This window comes from Triturus cristatus, chromosome 4_2 (genome assembly GCF_964204655.1).
Source record: "Triturus cristatus chromosome 4_2, aTriCri1.1, whole genome shotgun sequence".
In the NCBI taxonomy this organism is placed as follows: domain Eukaryota; kingdom Metazoa; phylum Chordata; class Amphibia; order Caudata; family Salamandridae; genus Triturus; species Triturus cristatus.
Genome location: NC_140586.1, coordinates 498060479 through 498079951, shown reverse-complemented (window position 1 = coordinate 498079951; position 19473 = coordinate 498060479). Strand labels below are relative to the sequence as shown.

General features: G+C 42.1%; 1 protein-coding gene across 1 annotated transcript in view; it reads right to left on the bottom strand.

Annotated features, from left to right (window-relative positions):
* Nucleotides 1-19473, bottom strand: part of DDAH1 (dimethylarginine dimethylaminohydrolase 1) — a 505590-nt gene that overhangs the window by 13963 nt on the left and 472154 nt on the right. Inside the window, exon 5 of the mRNA XM_085602072.1 lies at nucleotides 16173-16316. Within this exon, the coding sequence (XP_085458198.1) occupies nucleotides 16173-16316 (144 nt within the window). The remainder of the gene's footprint in view (nucleotides 1-16172; nucleotides 16317-19473) is intronic.

Genomic DNA, 19473 nt, shown 5'->3' with positions numbered 1-19473 from the left:
CAAAAATATATTGCTTCAGAGAGCACCATTGAGCTTTCACTACGCTGCAGTTTAAAAGAATTCCAGTGACCATGGAAACCTATTTTTCATGTATCAGCTAAGTCGCATCTAAAATATGCCTTGTAAGACCATAATACTTGGAGTGGAACATATACAAATATGGCACACTAAGCATTTGGAATAGTATGTAATCACAGTGAACAACTGCCCTCAAGCTCTTGAGGTATAACTGCTTTTACCAGGAACAGGCATGGGAATGAATGACATTATCATTTCATGTTATAATCAGGGTAAATGCTACAACAATGATTAAAAGCAATGTTTCACACAGGTTAAAAAAAATGCTGAAAATAGATAGTTTGTTAGCATTAGTGGAAAAGTAACTTTCAGAAAGTGTGCTTAATGCTTCCTAAGAGAAAATCCATTTAGAACTGGTTTGCCTCTCAGCTCTACTGCAGAGACCCAACACACATTCTTGGCTTACTAATGACCCTTCTCCTGTTAGACAAGGGCTTATCTACTAGGGTTTGGTGGACAGGGTGGGCCGTCACATGTGTGACAGAACAGAATACCCTCTCCTCAAAGCTCTAAAGTGGACCATATGTGTGTATTATTAAAAAAAGCAAGGTTTGGAAAACAAAATTCAAATAAAAGTTATCTTCTGGGAGAATTACTCACCCATGTATATACGCACAAGCATGGGACTGAATGTATGCATAAGCGTGTGTGGATGACTAAATGGTAAGGGATTTATGGGTATAGGTGCACACCTGGATACAGTGGTGTGGTGATTGCGGTAATAAATTAGGATGAAAAATTACTTTCAGAAACAGATCAAGAACATCTTTATTTTTATAAAAATTTTATTAATCACCATACTGTACACACACCTGAAAGTCTCTGGTATTCAGACAAAATATCGAAAAAAAAGATTGAGTAACAGAAATATTAAGTTTGTAATATCGTAATGCAGAAATATTGTGTGCAAAAATATCCTTGACAAGAATATCAATTTTATGGTACGAAATAGTGATGATAAAAATATCTATATTTAATATTAGTGTTAAAAATATCTGTTGAAAATATCTATGTTGTTAATATCGTTGACAAAAATATTGTTGTTGATATAATTTTCTCATTATTTTTGTGCATTTTAGTATATATTTTAATTGTATATGCTATAAATTGTTTGTATAATTATTGTTAATGTTTTTAATATAGTTAATAGATTTTTAGTTATTTTTAAATTAAAGTTATTAGTTTATTTGTATTTTTAGTGATGAAAGTAATTTAATTATAATTAATTATTAATTTATATTACTTGTTTTTGCTAACTAATTATGTGATAATTTTTTTTAATTGCATTAAGTTTCAGTTGCAGGTGTGGGGTTTGTAGGGGTTTTGGGTGGGAAGTAATGTAATTATAAATAATAATTAATTCATAATAATCTTTTATTGGTAATTAATAATGTTAATTGTGTAATTAATGTTTAAATTGCGTTACGTTTTAGGCACAGGTTGTGGGAATTGGAGGGGTATAGAGTGGAAAGTAATTTACTTATAATTATTCGATAATTCTGTTTTAATCATTAATTATTTAATTGATAATTGATTTAATTATGTTGATTGTATAAGAAAGTTAATCTTTTGTTAATATTTTTTGTGAGGATTGCCGTTTTGTAGGGGTAAAGAGTGTGAAGGAAATTAGTTATGCTAATTATTAAAAATATATATTAGGTGTGCATTATGTTTGGAGAGATAAAGGCAAGAAGTGAATTAAATCTAAATATTTTGATATTATTTAATTAATAATAATTGTTTCATTGATAATTAATTATGTAAAATGTGTTATTACAATTGCAAGATATAAATTTGGTGTTTTATTTACTTTGTGAAGGTATAGGGTAGGAATTTATTTAAGTAATACTAACCTAAAAATAGTTAAGTATCATTTAAATAATTTGTTATTTATTATGTAATGTGTATTGTGTTGTGAATTTTAATTGTAAATAAAATTACATTTGTAGATATAATTGTGAAAATATATTGTGCTATTTAATTATTTTATTATTTGTTTTAATTTAAAATATTTATTAGACATTGTAATACATTTTTAATTTTTTAATTCAAATATATATTTTAGATTTGAATATATCTATTTGTTTTTGTTAAATGTAGTTGTTAAAATATTGTATTTGTTTGAAGTGAACTACTCTATCTCTACTGTTGTACAGACCGGGTGGGAATAGTACATTTTTCCTATCTGCTATCCAACGTTTTTTCTATTGTTGCTCAGACTGGAGTGGGAATAGTACATTTTACCCTTTAAAAATCCAACACTGGAGTGGGAATGGTAAAGTGTTACCCCTCCTGAGTCCCACCCTTTCCCTACTGTTGCACTGACTGGAATGGGAATAGTAAATGTTACCCCTTCTGAGTCCAACACTTTCCCTACTGTTGCAGGGACTGGAGTGGGAATAGTACATTGTTACCCCTCATGAGTCCAACGTTTTCCCTATACTATTGCACCAACTGGAGTGGGAACAGTAAATTTTAATCTTCTGCAATCCAACACCTTCTCTACTGGTGTAGTGACTGAAGTGGGAATAGTAATTTGTACCCCTCCGGAGTTCAAGGCTTTCCCTGCTGTAGCCCCGACTGGAGTTGTAATAGTATATTTTACTAACCCTGGGCGTAGTTTGCGTAGTAGCACTACACGTAGCTACGCGGAGTACACTGTGATCTACGTTCAGCTACTCCTCAAACTGCGTAGTGCGCAGCTGATAGCACTGTGTGCTTCTCTGCTCTGAGCAATAATTGCAAACAGCATCTTGCACGGTGCAAGTTATGATAAAATAAGTATTTCTGTCTTTATATGCTAAAATGCATATAGTCATTTCACAAAAGTGAAAATGATAAATTAGCAAGCAGTGAGAGAGGTGAGGATTTTGTGATCCTCCCTAACCTAGGGAGAGAGCCAAGCAGATGCCTCGGAAAAAAAAAGCACATCTTCTTGAACGATTCGGCGGGGGTCCCATTCTCTGAGGACCACCCCAAGCACAGTTATTGGAAAAAATACAAACCCAACCAAAGGCCCTGCAAAGCATTATGGGACAAGATTAGGAGTGGGCAGTGAATATTATAGTATCCAATATCAAAATAATTCTACAAGAAGCTGTAGTTCAACTAGTCATTACTAAATGTCCCTCACGAGTCAAATGCAAAAGCATTGAAATTATTGTTACATCAAGCTGCAGTTCCACTCGTCGTTACTAGATGTCCCTCACGAGTCAAATGCAAAAGCTTCATGAAAGGGTTTCAATGCTTTTGCATTTGACTCGTGAGGGACATCTAGTAACGACTAGTTGAACTGCAGCTCTGTGTAGAATTATTTTGATATTGGACACTATAATATTCACTGCCCACTGCTAATCTCATCCCATAGTCCTTTGCAGGGCCTTTGGTTGGGATTGTATTTTTGCCCATAACAGTGCTTGGGGTGGTCCTAGGAGGAAGGGACCACCACAAATCGTTCACCAGCATGATGTGCTCTTTGTGTTCAAGGCATCTGCTTGGTCCTTCCCCTAGGTTAGGGGGGACCCCAAAATCATCACCTCTCTCATTGCCTAATGTTTTCATTCACAGTTCACTTTTGTGAATTGGTTACATGCTTTTTAGCATGTAAAATTGCTTTATCAAAGCATTTGTGGGTATTGTTGATATTGTTGCTACGCTATGTGTTTGTAGCACAGTTTATGTACTGTGCTACGTGCATTTTATGTAGTGCCTAGTTGTGCAAACTACGCATGCTCCATGAGAGAAGCGTAGCACTATGCCCAGGGTTACATTTTACCCCTCTGCATCCCAACACTTTCCCTACTATTGCTCAGACTGGAGTGGGAATAGTAAATTGTTACCCCTCCAGAGTCCAATGTTTTCCCTACTGTCGCACTGACTGGAGTGGGTATAGTAAATTTTACCCCCTGCAATGAAACGCTTTCCCTCTGTTGCAATGATTGGAGTGAGAAAAGTACATTTTATCCCTCCATAATCCAACACTTTCCCTACTGTTGCAGTTATTGGAGTGGAGATTCTAACGTGTTCCCCTACAGAGTCCAACACATTCCCTACTGTTTCACAGACTCGAGAGGGAATAGCAAATTTTACCCCTCCGCAATTCAACTCTTTCCCTACTGTTGCACACACTGTTAAGGGAATAGTACATTTCACTCCTCCTGAGTCCAATGCTTTCCCCACTGTTGCACTATCTAGAGTGGGAATCGTCAATTTTACCCCACCACAATCCAGCACTTTTCCTACTGTTGCAGTTATTGGAGTGGGGATTCTAACTTGTTCCCCTACTGAGTCCAACACATTCCCTACTGTTGCACAGACTCGAGAGGGAATAGCAAATTTTACCCCTCCGCAATTCAACTCTTTCCCTACTGTTGCACACACTGTTATGGGAAAAGTACATTTCACCCGTCCTGAGTCCAATGCTTTCCCCACTGTTGCACTATCTAGAGAGGGAATCGTCAATTTTACACCACCACAATCCAGCACTTTCCCTACTGTTGCAGTTATTGGATCAGGAACACTAATTTGTACCCCTCCTGAGTCCAATGCTTTCCCTACTTTTGCACAGGCGGGAGTGGGAATAGTAAATGTTACCCCTCCTGAGTCCAACTATTTCCCTACTGTTGCAGAAATTGGAGTGGGAACAAGTATATAAATTAATTGTACGATTTTATAGTTTTGTTTATATTGTTTTACATTTGCATTATGATGATGTTTTTGAGTGTTTAACATTATATTGTTTTTATTAATCAATATTTGTAATATGTAATATACTTTTAGAAAAATGTAATTTTTAGTTAGTTTATTTTTTATGCATAATTGTTTCCAGTTTATTTGTAATTTATTATATTTGTTATTTTTTAAGATTACAAAAAAAATTGTAAACTGTAACATACATTTTAATTGTCATTTGTTATTTTAATAGTTATAAATATGCATGTTTAAATAAAGATACACATGAGTTTTAAAAAAAATAAGCTTAAAATTTATATATAATTTACATATTTAATATACATTATAATAATGTTTAATGATAAATATTTAGGGCCCGATAATGATGTCGGTCGGACATCTCTGTAGTTTTGGAACCAACCGACCTCAGGTTGGCTCTTCGAACAGCAATTATGATGCGACTGCACATGGTGCTGTCGCAAACTCCCATTTTCCTTTGGGAGCTTGTGCGGTGGTCGGAAACCGGCCGCAGCACAAGCTCCCGTAGAAAAATGTGAGTAACTGTAAATCCCTACACCGTGTGGCAGGCACCTCACGGTGCAAGGATTTACAGTGGGGCACCGTAGGTGTCCCGCCGCCCACGACTGTAGGCCGCGGAGAGAATATGGCCCTGCTTGGGGCCCCCAAAGTCACTTTCTGACAGGATTTCCATGTCGATAAGCCCGACATGTAAAGCCTGTCGGAATCGACACTATAATCCCGATGGCGGAAACGCCGTCTGTAAGGGATGATGAATGGTTGCTGACTGGCCGACGGGCTCCTACAGCCCGTCGGAAGCCATACGGATTGACCGGCCAGTTTAAACTCCGACCACCTTCTTTGTAATAAGAGGGTTGGAGTTTAAACCATGGATGTCGGTCAGAAAGCTTCCGACTACCGGTCGGAGGCTTTACGACCAACATCCAAATGAGGCTCATAATGTTTACTATGTTTAACTATGTTTAGATTAAAAACGTATATTTTTTTCGATATTATTGTATAACAATATTGTTATTTGCATTATAAGTATAGGATAACAATATTGTTGTGTTCAATATTTTTGACTCAAAATTTATGTCCCACGATGTTTGTGGTTTTGATATTTTGTCAGTTAACCAAAATCTCTCAACTAGTGAAAAGAAAGAATGGCTTCCGGCAAGAACTTGTTTTTACGATTCTTTACAGTAGGTGGTTTGTTTCGATTATCACCACATGCTCATCTGTGGTTAATATGGTGACTACCCTTCTATTCCTAATAAATGTACATTTTCTGCTTCCATCTTCACCCTACTCTTGGTCCCTTGTGTTCCCATGGGCCTACCCTCCACCTACATCGCAACAAAACTATCATGCATGTCAGTCATTGCCACTGTTATGTTGAGATGACTGGAAGGATTTCTAGAGGCTTGAAGCTATCCACTGGTAGTGCCTAGATGGTACATTCACTGCAGGTGGCTTTCGCACAGGAGAACACAGGTTAAACATGCTGTTAAATTCAAGATTAAAGAATAGTGAGGTAGTGAGTGAAGACAGTTATGTTGACATTAGATTCATAGTTAAATTTCTTTATCTAAATCCCTGTAGTAGTTCCCTATTTGGCCCTTTCTTCAATTTTAGCAAAATTCCATGTTAACCGAATTTGTACTTGGCTTTCGGAACAGATGAATGTAGAGCAGGGAGAAATTTTCCAGGGTGTCCTTGGTCATCAAATACATGTATCTGCATGATTTTAATCTAATAAATCATTAAAGAATAGCCTTCGGGATCCTGACTGGTCTAGTTCAATGCTAGAGTCTGTTACAAGTAAAAAATCAGTGGAGATAGGGTCAAATGGCCTTTGTCAACTAAATTGTTCTGGCTGTGCATAGGAACCCAGTTACACTAATTGGCAGCTACAAGTTGCAGTCATATTTAATGGATTCTCAGAGGCAACATTGCAAATCCAGGACACCTGGAAAATATAAATGAAAAAGCATGTTACACAATCAATCAGATATTATCATAAGAACCCTATATTTATTTGTGTTTATTCATGAGCTCTCGTTACAAATATCATAGGACACCCTATACAATTAGATCCCAAGATTTTAATATCTGACAATCTGAGTGTCATAGGAAAATGAAGAGAAAGTAATTCTACATATTTTTAAATCAGATTATCAATTCTAAAATGATTAGGCATCGAGAAGCGTATAAGAGCCTCAAAACACGAATTAATAGTTAAGGTCATAGAGGAAAAGAGAACCATACACTATGGTGCCGATTCCGATCCTATAAAACCCGGGTACAAATGGTCGTACGGAGCGTTTTCTCCGTACGACTCGTACCCGGGAATTCCACCGTACAAACCAGTAAGTACGATTCGTACAGAAATACCATTAGCATACGAATCGTAAAAAACACCGTACGGCTAAAAAATACATACAAATCCGATCCTGGACAGCGCGTACGCGACGTCCGCACGGAGTCAGGCAGCGTTTTACGAACCAGCAAGTACGATTCGTACCCACAGCAGTCCGCACGGCTATATTTTTACGTGAGCCAAAAAGTGCCGGAAAAGCTAAGTACGCCGCGAAGCACGAGGAAAAGGGGGCCCGGTACGCGCCGTACACGCCATCAGCCACATTGTATGTGTCATCATGTACGGTGCGTACCCCAACATTGCATATGTACGGACCGTACCCCCAGCCCCCCGTATGTACGCGCCGTACCCCCAGCCCCCCCATATGTACGCGCCATACCCCCAGCCCCCGTATGTACGCGCCGTACCCCCAGCGCTATGTGCTGGGGGTACGGCGCGTACATACGGGGCTGGGGGTACAGCGTGTACATACGGGGGGCTGGCGGTATGGCGCATACATACGGGGCTGGGGGTATGGCGCGTACATATGGGGGCTGGGGGTACGGCACGTACATACGGGGCTGGGGGTACGGTGCGTACATACGGGGGCTGGGGGTACGGTGCGTACATACGGGGCTGGGGGTACGGTGCGTATATACGGGGGAGGCTGGGGGTACGGCGCGTACATACGGAGGAGGGTGTATGGCGAGTACATACGGGGGGCTGGGGGTACAGCGCGTACATATGGGGGCTGGGGGTACGGCACGTACATACGGGGCTGGGGGTACGGCACGTACATACGGGGGGCTGGGGGTATGGCGCGTACATACAGGGGGGCTGGGGGTATGGCGCGTACATACAGGGGGGCTGGGGGTATGGCGCGTACATACAGGGCTGGGGGTATGGCACGTACATACGGGGGGCTGGGGGTACGGCGCATACATATGGGGGTGGGGTGGGGGGGCTGTACGACTCATACCCCGGGCACGAGTGTACCCGGGGTAGGGGTCGTACACAGTTTGCTCCGTACGGGACGTTTTCCATACGCTTGTGCATTCGGAACGCCGGTACGGATCGGACTTGTGCGCTCGGACTTCAGTTTTATGACTCGTACGTAAAACTGTCCGGGGACGTCTCGTAGACTTTTCCCAAGGCGATTCATATGTATTTTTCCCGTACGAATCGTACTTCACCGTTTGTACGGTACTTGTACGATTCGTACGTAAAAAAATACAGATACGAGTCAAATGGGAAAAAAAATACAGGATCGGAATCGGCCCCTATATGTTGGAAAAGGAGAGTGTTAGAGATGGAGTTATGAAAGAGCTTAATATTTATTTCTATTAGTCATAGCATCCAGTTCGAAGCCTACACATGTGCCAGGGTTGAGCCAAAACTGCTGACAGTGCAGCCACTTCAGGGGGCAAAGCCCTAGAGAGACGGTAATGAAACTCAGGCTGAAAGAAAGAGAACACTTTGATCCCTGTCACATTTTCTCTCTCTGCTACCTAAAAAGTATTGTAACGCTCAAAAAGAACATTTGCCCTTAACATAATACTGCCCACATGAGAGCTGTTTGATACTTGACTGAAAAATATCCTGAAGAAGCAGCAGAACTGTCTTAAAAAAAATTGGCAGCTTCTGGCTTTGGACATCCTTTGTATTTTTTCACCCCTCCAACCCCTGGATCTGTGAGTACCAGTTTTTGAATTGCTTCACCGCTGCAAGCAAAGCAGCTGGAAATTCCAGTGATCACTTTGGTGTACCCAGCAAATGCCCAGGACCCCAGTACTGGGATAGAATACCACTATAACTAATTTAGGTGAAATACACTGACCAGGGACGGTTGGTGTGAACAGGTGCAGAGGGCATCGCCCTGCTGCCAGCCTGGGGGAGAAATAAAAGGTTTGAAGAAAACGCTGAGCAGCTTGCAATAAATTGTGCTTGCTGCTCAGTGACAATTGCAAAGGTGGCTAATTCTGTGTTTTTTAGGATGAAGGAGGAGGCACTGCGCATGCATTGGCAGGGCAAGGAAACCCTTGACCTGCAGGCATAACCCAAGGCAGTGACTACACACTGATGTGTGTGTGTGTGTCACTGCCAGCAATAGATGTTTATCTGGGGCGTTCTCCAGTAATCTAAATGGCCGGAGGAGGGGCAGACCATTTGGGACACTATAGGAGTGGGTGTGACAATGACCTCTACCTCCTTCACTTCCACCTAGCAACTACTGTTGGGTATCTTGGGACAGATGGGCTGGGGTTTGGGGGAAGAGTCTAGTGGCTGAGTTACTATGTTCATGTTTGTGTGTGCCATAGCAGTCCAGTCACCAGTCACCACAGGCCTCAGGGAGAATAACTGAATAAATAAGTCACTAAAAGTCAGAGGAATCAGAATTCTGAAGACTCCATGTGTCTCAGGATGTATATATATGAAAATAGCCCAAGCATGTCCTGTCCCGTGTCCTGTTCACAGGGACTTGTCTGAGAGGTTCCCTGTCAGTCCCCTGCATTGTGCTGATTGGGGGGGTTTCGGTTGTGCACTGCAGTCTAAGTTACTTATGTTACGTTAGCTAAGCTTTCTGCAGAGTTTAGCTCCCCGAGGCCTCTGTCGATAAAGCGTGAGCTTCAAGAAATCATGAGCTCCCTCCAGTCATAAAGGCTTAGCTGAGCCCCTCAGGTTATAAAGTGTACGCAAGAAATGTGTCCTGTTTCTTTCTCTATTTCAAAGGGTGAACATGCGTAACATGGACGTCCAGTACAACTCAGGATGACCAGACTTTGTATCAGTGTGTGCTCTGCACTCTCGCTTGTGGAACACAAGGAGAATCTAGATATGTGGATGCAAAGTTGCTGCCCAGGACTTACTGGAAACGGTATGCACTGCTTTTGCCCAAATCCTCATCAGCATCAGTTATGCAAATGTGCAAAATATTTGCAAGTCATATGCACAAATGCATAATCTAAGGCAAGCAGTAATGAAGGCAGTTCGTGAAATTCGCAGTATAATGTACTTGCACTAAGTGCAAATCGTGGAAAAACCAGCGATGGTCGTCCTTCTGTTGTTATTTAGTGGACTAACCCTGAAGGTGCAACATTGTATTAAGTACTTTAAGTTGTGTTTAATTTGTGGAAACATAACTGATGGGGCATAAAGCCAAAGGCAACCAGAAGTCCTGCTGAGAACCAAATGCCAAGGCTGCATAGTCTGGATACCAGATCATGCCCTCTTTCGTCCTCCATTCTACTCTTCCTGTCTCCTTATCTCACTCTTGCATTTTTAGGTCGAGCTACAGTGCGCATGCGCTGTCTGCAAGACCTACAGTAATCAATAATCCGTGCGTTCCTCTCTGTCTGACGCACGCTTCCTTCTTACAAGCTTGCTTAAATAACGCCCTTTCAAATCAGTTCATCCTACACCGCCGATAAAGTTTTTAAGGTACGTTAGGTATTTCAGTGGACTGCAGGTATTCCTATGTGCTTTACAAAAAAATCCTGTAGCTGCAGACTTGGTGTGGGTTCATGACTTCCTTCATTACCATTACACTTTTCCAAATAGTCTTCTATGAAAATTGTGATTTAAGGGAAAGCATCGCCTTAATAACTTGTGATGAAATATGTGGAAGTGATTGAAATACACTTCGAAATGGAATCCAAAACAAAATTTGGACATTCCGGAACAATAGCTTCTTCAAGTTAACATACTCGCTTTTTGTTGTGTATTTGATCCAGTTATGTAGGGACCTGCTGCTGAGCAAGCACAATAGAAATACTCCAATTTTACAATTTTGAAGGTGTAGGCTGGACAACTGGAATTATGTGGCAGTGTTGACATAAATTATGTGGCAAGATGAGTGGGATTATGTAATGCAACGAGGCACATTTTGTTGTAGTGTTACCTCATTATTTTGGCATTCTTACTAATTCTAGACAAACGTTTCCCCTCATTAATACCACTTTGACACCCAAATACAAAAATAAACAACAGAAAGGTGACCAGTAGAGAACTGCAAAGGGCCTTCCACTGTGCGGCATCATGCTTTGCTACATTTTTTGTGCTTTTTCATCCCTTTGAGCTAGACACTATTTTTTTACTGTAATCTGCAAATTATTAACCACATCAGGGCACAAGTCCTAAAACAAAAAGTTGCGGGGACTAACCAGGTTAGTCTATATTCAAGTGACATCACGGTGCATGAAATTACCTGTGACATCACAGGAATCGGCATCACACCCCATAACCACAAAGGAAGTGAAACAAGAAGTGACATCAGATCTTAAAACATGCCATAATTGGTCACAAAAGCTGCATTTTAAAATATTTTATGGGTTTAAGGCACTTGCTATGGAAATCTTTGTGTGCCCAGTAAATCTGAGGGAATAATAATAATAATAAGATAACTAGTTGTTAATGCACTTGCTGGACAGTTACGACTAATAAAGGAGCATTGAGAGTTAATGTATATTGATATCCTGCCAAGCACATCCTGTAACATTCAGATGAGATTTTTATTTGATGTAGATCATTAAGTAAGTGCTTTAACACTAAACCTGTACGCAAACTGCAAGGCATAGGTTCTGCCACAGTCACAGGATTTATGTGATTCCACAGGTGCGCCTTTTACAAATAATTTTGCGTTTTCTGCACATTCCACATTATTCATCATCTGCTGCATAACCTGTTTCTAGCTTAAATGGGCAATGCAATAGGTTTCACATTTGCAAGAGTTTCAACTATTGCCATTGTAAATGAGAATACCTTTTATTTATTAGTTTTGAAAACCTGCAAGCGGTGCATAAACATGCACGTTGTACTTATAGTCCTTGCTTCAGAGAAGCAAGGCTGGCAGTAATTGCGCCTTTTTTACTGCCAGCCTTGTTTCTCATAAGCAACAACTATAAGTACAAAGTGCATGTTAACGCACCGCTTGCGGGTTTTCAAAACACATAAATAAAAGGCATTGCCATTTACAATGCCAATAGCTCAAACTCGTGCAAATGCTTGTTTATCCATGCTTTGTTGCTGTTTTCCTCTCTTTCTTTTCATCCTACTTTCTGTCTTTCTCGTTCTTACTTTAGGTCAAAGCGCAACTAGAGCCAAATGTCGGGGGGGGGGCTAAGAAAAAATTTCGGGGGGGGTTGAATCTTTAAGCAATAGGCAGAGTGGAGCTGATTTCGGGGGGCTGAATCTTTAAGCAATAGGCAGAGTGGCGCTGATTTCGGTGGGTCGGGGGGCTGAATCTTTAAGCAATAGGCAGAGTGGCGCTGATTTCGGTGGGTCGGGGGGCTGAATCTTTAAGCAAATGGTCTTTTAAAGACCTGTGAAGTGCTCGGGTGCGGCTGTGTCGGTGCCCGGGAAGCTGTCTCATCCCGGGCTGCCACACACGACGGGGGGGGGGGGGGGGGGGGGCTGAAGCCCTTTGAGTCCAATGGGTGTTGCGCGCCTGGGTCAAAGACTGATGAGTATATATAAGTCCCGGTCCCCAAAAAACTGTGGTGGTGCCCACTGCTGGCACAAATTAAGCACTGGTTCTGGCAAGAAGTGTGTTCTACGAATACTGTGTATATTCCTTAAACAATCTTATTTTTAAGAAGCTTTATCATTACTTGCTTTTCCAGTAAGTGAGTTTCAGGTGTGTGTGCCCTTAAGTAATCTTTGCTGACGTTTTCCCGTAGCATCCCTGCAGACTGCCTATCTCTCTTCTTACTTGAACGCCCCCTACCTACTGTCGACCCCCGGAATGGATGAGGATTTCCCCGTTCATGACACCCAGCAACACTCTCAGTCAGGCTCAGGCTCTTGGCCCTCCGATCCCTTTGCTTTGAATCAGCACTATTTCTGTACACCAAACATGCCACTAAACAGGCCAGCCTCCTGTCTCAAATTAATTCAGAAGTGTCTTGAACAATAAACAACCATGGACAGGGTGCCCAGGACCTGGAAGACTACCAAGTGGGGCTAGTTATGGGTAGCTGTTGTGTCGTGCTGTATTATGTTATCTGTAGAGTACAGGTTTACCTTAAAGTAGATTTGTCCAATATAGGTCCAAGAGGGATGGAGCTGAGCTAGCTTCTCAGAATACAGCCAGCCGCCCATTTTTTAAAAATGTTCCTCCTTTTTATTGTGATACACAGTTATAAGGTAGTAAAAAAGAGAAACAAAATGTGTCTATATACATATAGACACATTTTGTTTCTCTTTTTTAGTAACATTCAAAGATAATGTTGATTTAACATCGCGAAGATTAAAAGATTGTGCAACAAAAGTAGTGGTTATTATCCCCAGGCCCAGAAAGAGCTCAAAGGTAAGAGAGGCCATGATTTATTTATGCTGCTTTATACTTGCAAACATGGACCATCGGCTCAGGAGATGGAAAACTGGTTTACATGGCAAACTAAAAGAATGTGGTGCAAGCGAAGTTTAGGATTCAGGTTAACCCCTTCGACGTGCATGACGGAACGGTTCCGTCATGCACGTCGGCTGCGCTGTGCGTATGACGGAACCGTTCCGTCATGGCCCCGCCCGCGCACGTAATCTTCAGCGTGGCGCGGAAATCCGCGCCGCGCTGAATAGGTTAAAGGTAGATTGCTTAAATGCAAAGCGCAGATCAAAAAACATCTTCATATATGTACCACAAGTTCCAAAGAGAGAATACAAGCGCTTTTTACAGAGCCCGAAACGGGTGCAAGGGTGCCTGCGTTGTATGCAGAATTGTTTTTGTGCAGGAAGGAGCACCTTTCCTGGCACAAAAACAATCTGTAGAGGTATTTTCCTCCTTCTCAGTGTGCTGCGGAATGCAGCAAACGTAGAAAGAGGGAAACATGAAGAGAAATAAATATATTTCTCCTCGTGAAGCCTGATATGGGGAGGTGTATCTTTTTGGTGCAGATCCAGGTTTACCAGGTTTCAGGAATCTGGGAATGCATCACAAACCATAGGATTTGTGTGGGATCACCCACCACAACACCCATGGAACTCCTCCCTTGCACAGAGTAATGCAACACTGCGTTTGCTCTGCGTTGCATTACTCCATATTTTTGAAGCAATTCAAAGCAATGCAAAGTGGCTTTGCGTGGCTTCATAAATGTGACAGAGGTTTGCGTCGTGCATGCACCACGTTGCGTGGTGCAAACACTGACGCAAAGCACTCACAAATATGTCTCCTGGAGTCAAGGGGCAAACTGTTCTGACATAGTAAGAGTCCTTTCCATTGGATGGTATTGCATGTAATTCCAAATGAGGTGACAATAGTGACATGATAAATGAGATACACAACAGGCCAATTCATGTACTCCATTGCTTTGCTTTATGTACCTTAAATAATAAAATTATATATATATATATATATATATATATATATATATATATATATATATATATATATATATATATATATATATATATATATATATATATATATATATATATATATATTTAGAAGGTCTGCATCCCTGCAAGGCACTCTCAGTAATAGTTTAGTAAAATCATGAAATGGTACCCAGCAATATACAAGACTTTTTCACATGTGGCATGTGCAAAGCCTGCAAATACAGTATGAACTGTAAGACAGTTTAACTGTCAAAAGACGATTGGCCATATAAGATCATTAAACATCTCACTTGTAATTCAGATTTCTGTGTTTATGTGTTGTGCTGCCATGTGATAAATACTACATTTGTAGTACGATTCATAAAACGAAAAAAATAGTACTGGAGCACATGAGAGCAATCACCAACGAAGATAAGTAAATCCCATTGCAAAGCATTTCAAACAAAAGCATGATAAAAACATCTGTCCTTTCAAATTCTCTGTATTGGATAGGATCCCAATCCGAGAAAGAGGTGGTAGCAGAATACAGGAGTTAAGAAGGTTTAGTTCAGAACTGGCAGTCCATCTGGGTTAATCCTGTGTAATTGTAAACGATGTGAAAATCAGCACAGGATTAATCTGGAGATGAGAAAACATTTTGCTTTTGCTAGGTTTTTTAATGTTGCTGCCTGTCTTTGTTCATGATTATTTGTTTGTTAGATTTGCTAGTTTTTAGAGAGAAATGGAATATGAGATTTTTACTGAACTTTTGTTCTTTTATTTCGTAGGAGTTCAGGATGTCCCAATGGGGAGAAGGAATGCAAGAGAGCCAAATATATCTAGACCTGTCGTTTTTCTTTTTTTTTTTTGATGGACTCAATGCAGTATTGTACAGATAATTTGTGATTTTTTTTAAGCAAAAGAATGCTATTGCCCACTTGGGCTGAACTGCATCCAGAGGGGGAGTATTGAGGAATTGGGTCTGGGAAAGGCAGGCCCACTTGGGTTTAACTGTATATCATATTGCGGGATGAGGGGAATTAGCCCCTGTTTATCATTGTCCTCCTTGGCTCTTACACACTAAGAATATACCCTAAATGTACACGTAATAGCATTATGCTGCTATCAAGTGCCATTTGCTATCCAAATTCCCAACTGATACCCAAAATGTAATTGAATACATGTGAAGAGCTGAGTATTACAATATGAATTCATTTTATCTGTACAAGAACGTGGTATAAAAGTGTAACATAGGTCACCAGTGAGTACAAAGATGTCTTAAAATGGCCGTTGCGGTCAATGTACTTTGACGATGCATGAAAGTCCTGCTTTTATTTTGTGGAATTAAAATCACATGGTGTATTTGTGTATGGGAAAAGCAAACCTGACCTGACCCATGAGCAAAGCGCCTAGAGCTCCGAAACGCGCCGGGCAGATTGTGCTGTAATCAAGGCCGGTGTTTCCGGCCGAAACGCGTCATGGCGACATGGTGATTTGACAATAAACACCACTCAAGACGAATCTGGGTCTGCTCTTGCTTTCTGCGACTTTAAACAAGGATTAAAGGAAAGCGTCATTGAGATGTATATGTATATATATATATATATACGCACACACCTTTGCTTGCATGAGCATAAAATAGAATGTTTTGAAGATTTACGAGGACCTTTTTGCTTTCATAAGGGTGATATTTCACACAAGTGGTGCTGAACAGTAAGTAGGCATTTGCATTTACCTTCACACTTTCAGGAAACTCCTCAGGAGATCGGTGCAGTAGCACATGCCCTTTATTAGGGATATTCAAGTAGATGCAGTTTGCTGCATGGTCATCAGGTACGGTCAGTTTATCATACCGATGGTCACTCATCTGCTGCATGGTCTGCAAGAGATAAAATACCAATATTAACACACATCTGATGAATACCTGGCCAATTGTGCTTATATAAGCAAAAGTTACAAAGAGCCTAATTTCGATTTTGGCTGAGCTGCACCAGCTCTCCGCCGGCACAGCGCCGGCACAGCACCACCAAAGCCGCGCAAAGACCACCCGCCTGATTACGAGTTCAACTCATGCAGGCGGACGATCCTTTTGCCTTTCCTACGGCGGTGCCCTTAAAAAAGGGCACCACAATGGGAACAGTAGAAATCTTCCAGTACTGCATGGACTGTGAAGTCCATGACGTGCTGGAACTGGGGATGCAAGCAGACAGGAGGCACATGTTGTACCCCCCTGAATGCATCCCCTTTGTTTCACCACTGCCAGCCTTTTTGTGGCGGCCTCACTGCCATGAAAAGGCCAGTGATGGACGAACTCGAAATATGCTAGGAGGGACTGCGCCAGTCCCACTCAGCATATTGCATTGCCCCCCCCACTGCACAACCGCCAGGGAACAGTGGTTCCCTGGCGCAGCTGGTGGTCCACAGCTGGAACAAGTCAGAGAGTCATAATCCAGTGGTCGACCACCGCCATTGCGAATCTGGAGGTCCATGGACCGCCAAACTCGTAATCAGACCCAAAGTTACTCCTAGCATACCAAATGCTAAGGCGGCTTGCAGCTCACAAAACACCCGATTCTCAAAGCCATTTGTGCACACAAGGTCAATTTATGTAAGCAATAGATTTGGTTTTCAATGTAAATCACTGCTGACAAGTCTCAACACATAGATTTTCACCCGCAAAAAAATTTATTCATATGTACTTCTAAATGTGAGTAAATCTTCTCCCAGGGAGAGTGTGGTTTACAGGATGGAAATACCATGGAAGGAACGTATTCACAAAATTTTCTATGGATTATTCCCACCATGGACATGTTTAGGTATTTACTCCTATCAAGCGCAGGAGTATATACCTATCTAGGGTGTAAAACGTGAGGAAACATCCCCAAATTTTGTGGCGCCATACGGGATGAGGCATAGAAAATATTCTCCTCATAGAGAAAAAATAGTTTTGAAGAGCAAATGCATAGGAGTCTTAACATAGTTCAATGTTTAAATGTACAATATCTTCATATATGCAAGCAAAATTATTTTTGCATGTATGTATAAATAAGAATTTTAAATATTATTCTTAGTGTACTGCAGGGAACCCGTGACTGTTCTGTGTTTTGGGTCTGTCAGTTCCAGAGTCTCTCCTTCTGTAAAAAACAGCCTCTCAAGAGCAAAGAAGAGAAAGAAAAGTGCACACTTCAACAGAAGCAGATCCCCAACATAAAACATCAAAGACTCAGACCCTAAGGCCCTGATTACGATGTCGGTCGGACTTGCGTCTGACCAACACCGCTGCGACTGGAACCTCCAGACCATAGGACGGTGGTTTTGCCCGCAAAATTATGGATGTGACCACCCTATGGGTGGTCAGAAACATCCATTTTTCAAAGCTTAAGCGGGGGGTGGAAAAGGACCACAGCACAAGCTGCTATTGAAAAATGGATGTCTGTAAACAACCCAGCACCATCTGACAGGCACCATGTGGTACCTGCCACATGGTGCATGTATGTTTAGGGGGCACCATAGGTGCCCCCCAGGCCCCATAGCGGAGGGCCAGGGTGGAAGGGGGCCCAGCTAGGGGCCTACAAAGTCACTTTTTGACATTGAAAGGCTGTGGGAAAGTGACATCATAACCCAGACGGCAGAGCTGATGCTGGCTCCACCTTCATTATGAGATTATAATGCATTGCGATGCTCCAATGGGATCCTTGAGCCCATAAGAGATGCAGTGGAATTCCCGAGCGGGTTTCCTTCCGACTGCCGGTATTGTAAAACAGCAGGTGTATGGAAATCATCGATGTTGGGCATGAAGCCTCCGACAAGCTGAAGGATGGCTTTCCGTCCTACATCAAAATCGGGCCCTAAATCACATTTGATGTACTAAAGTAGGGGAGGTTGAGACCCCAAAATTTGTCATCTGTCAAGCAGCCAGCTGGGATGCGTGAAAAGGGGAAGCTCTGCAAGACTTGCGCCTGTGACCAGGATTGGGGGCCAATGCCTGCTAGTCTCCATGCTGGGTGAGGGGACATCACCCAAGGAAACAAGACCACCTGCCAGGGCACCAGTGCCTGCCTGCTTGCCAAGACCAGTGTGCCCTGTGAGGAAGATGAGAATGTTGAAGGGAGGGAGGTCCAGTGGGAAACCATACAGAGAGGACTCCATGTGTGTGATGTGAGGATACGATCATTGCCTTTGTGCAGGATTGTTTTGGTGATCCCAGTATGCCTGGTGAGGGCCACTGTGGAGTGAGCTATGCATCGAGCACCATGTGGGAACGCAAGCTCGTACCACCTCATTGGGGTGACCCTGTATGCTAGAAGGGGCCATTGGTGAAGTGATTGTTCGACAAAAGCACCAAAGACTCATGATGGCCTTAGTGGCGACCCCATATGCAGGTGGGGCTCCTGTGGTGTTGGTGTATGCTCCAGAGGGGTCTGCGATGTGTTCTCAAATGCCTTAGCAACCCGTAAGCAAGAAGGGGTTGCCAGCACTAACTTTGCAGGAGTTTGTGCCATTACCTGGGAAAGGATAGAGGCTTGGACTAGTGGGTTGAGCCCATGCATTGAGACCTGCCCCTGATCAACCCCTGTCGACTGTGGAGGACGCTAGAGAAGATGTTGCACCATCGCTTGCTCTTTTCAGAAGCTGGAAGATCAAATCCCTCTGCCCCTGTGTGGAAAAGATTGACTTACCATGTGTTCGCAGGTTGGGAGCATCTCTAATCACTGAGGAAAGCCAGAAGCACTGCTCAGGAATGAGCCTGTGCCTGCCATGTGCTGATGCATGTACCGAGAGAACCGGATCAGAGCGTACGAATGCCTGTGATCAGGGCACCCGTTGAAACGCTGAATGCTTCTGTGCTGCAGAAACATGTAAAGTGATACTAAAGGGGATGATGGACGGAGCGCTTGGGCAAATCAAGCACTCACCCCCAGTCAACTGATCTGGGTTTAATCCATCATCATTCTTTAGCTCACTCCTCCACCCCAGTTCAGACATGCCATATGCAAATCAGTCTGACCCTGTGCCTCATGGGAACAGTCCAGCCC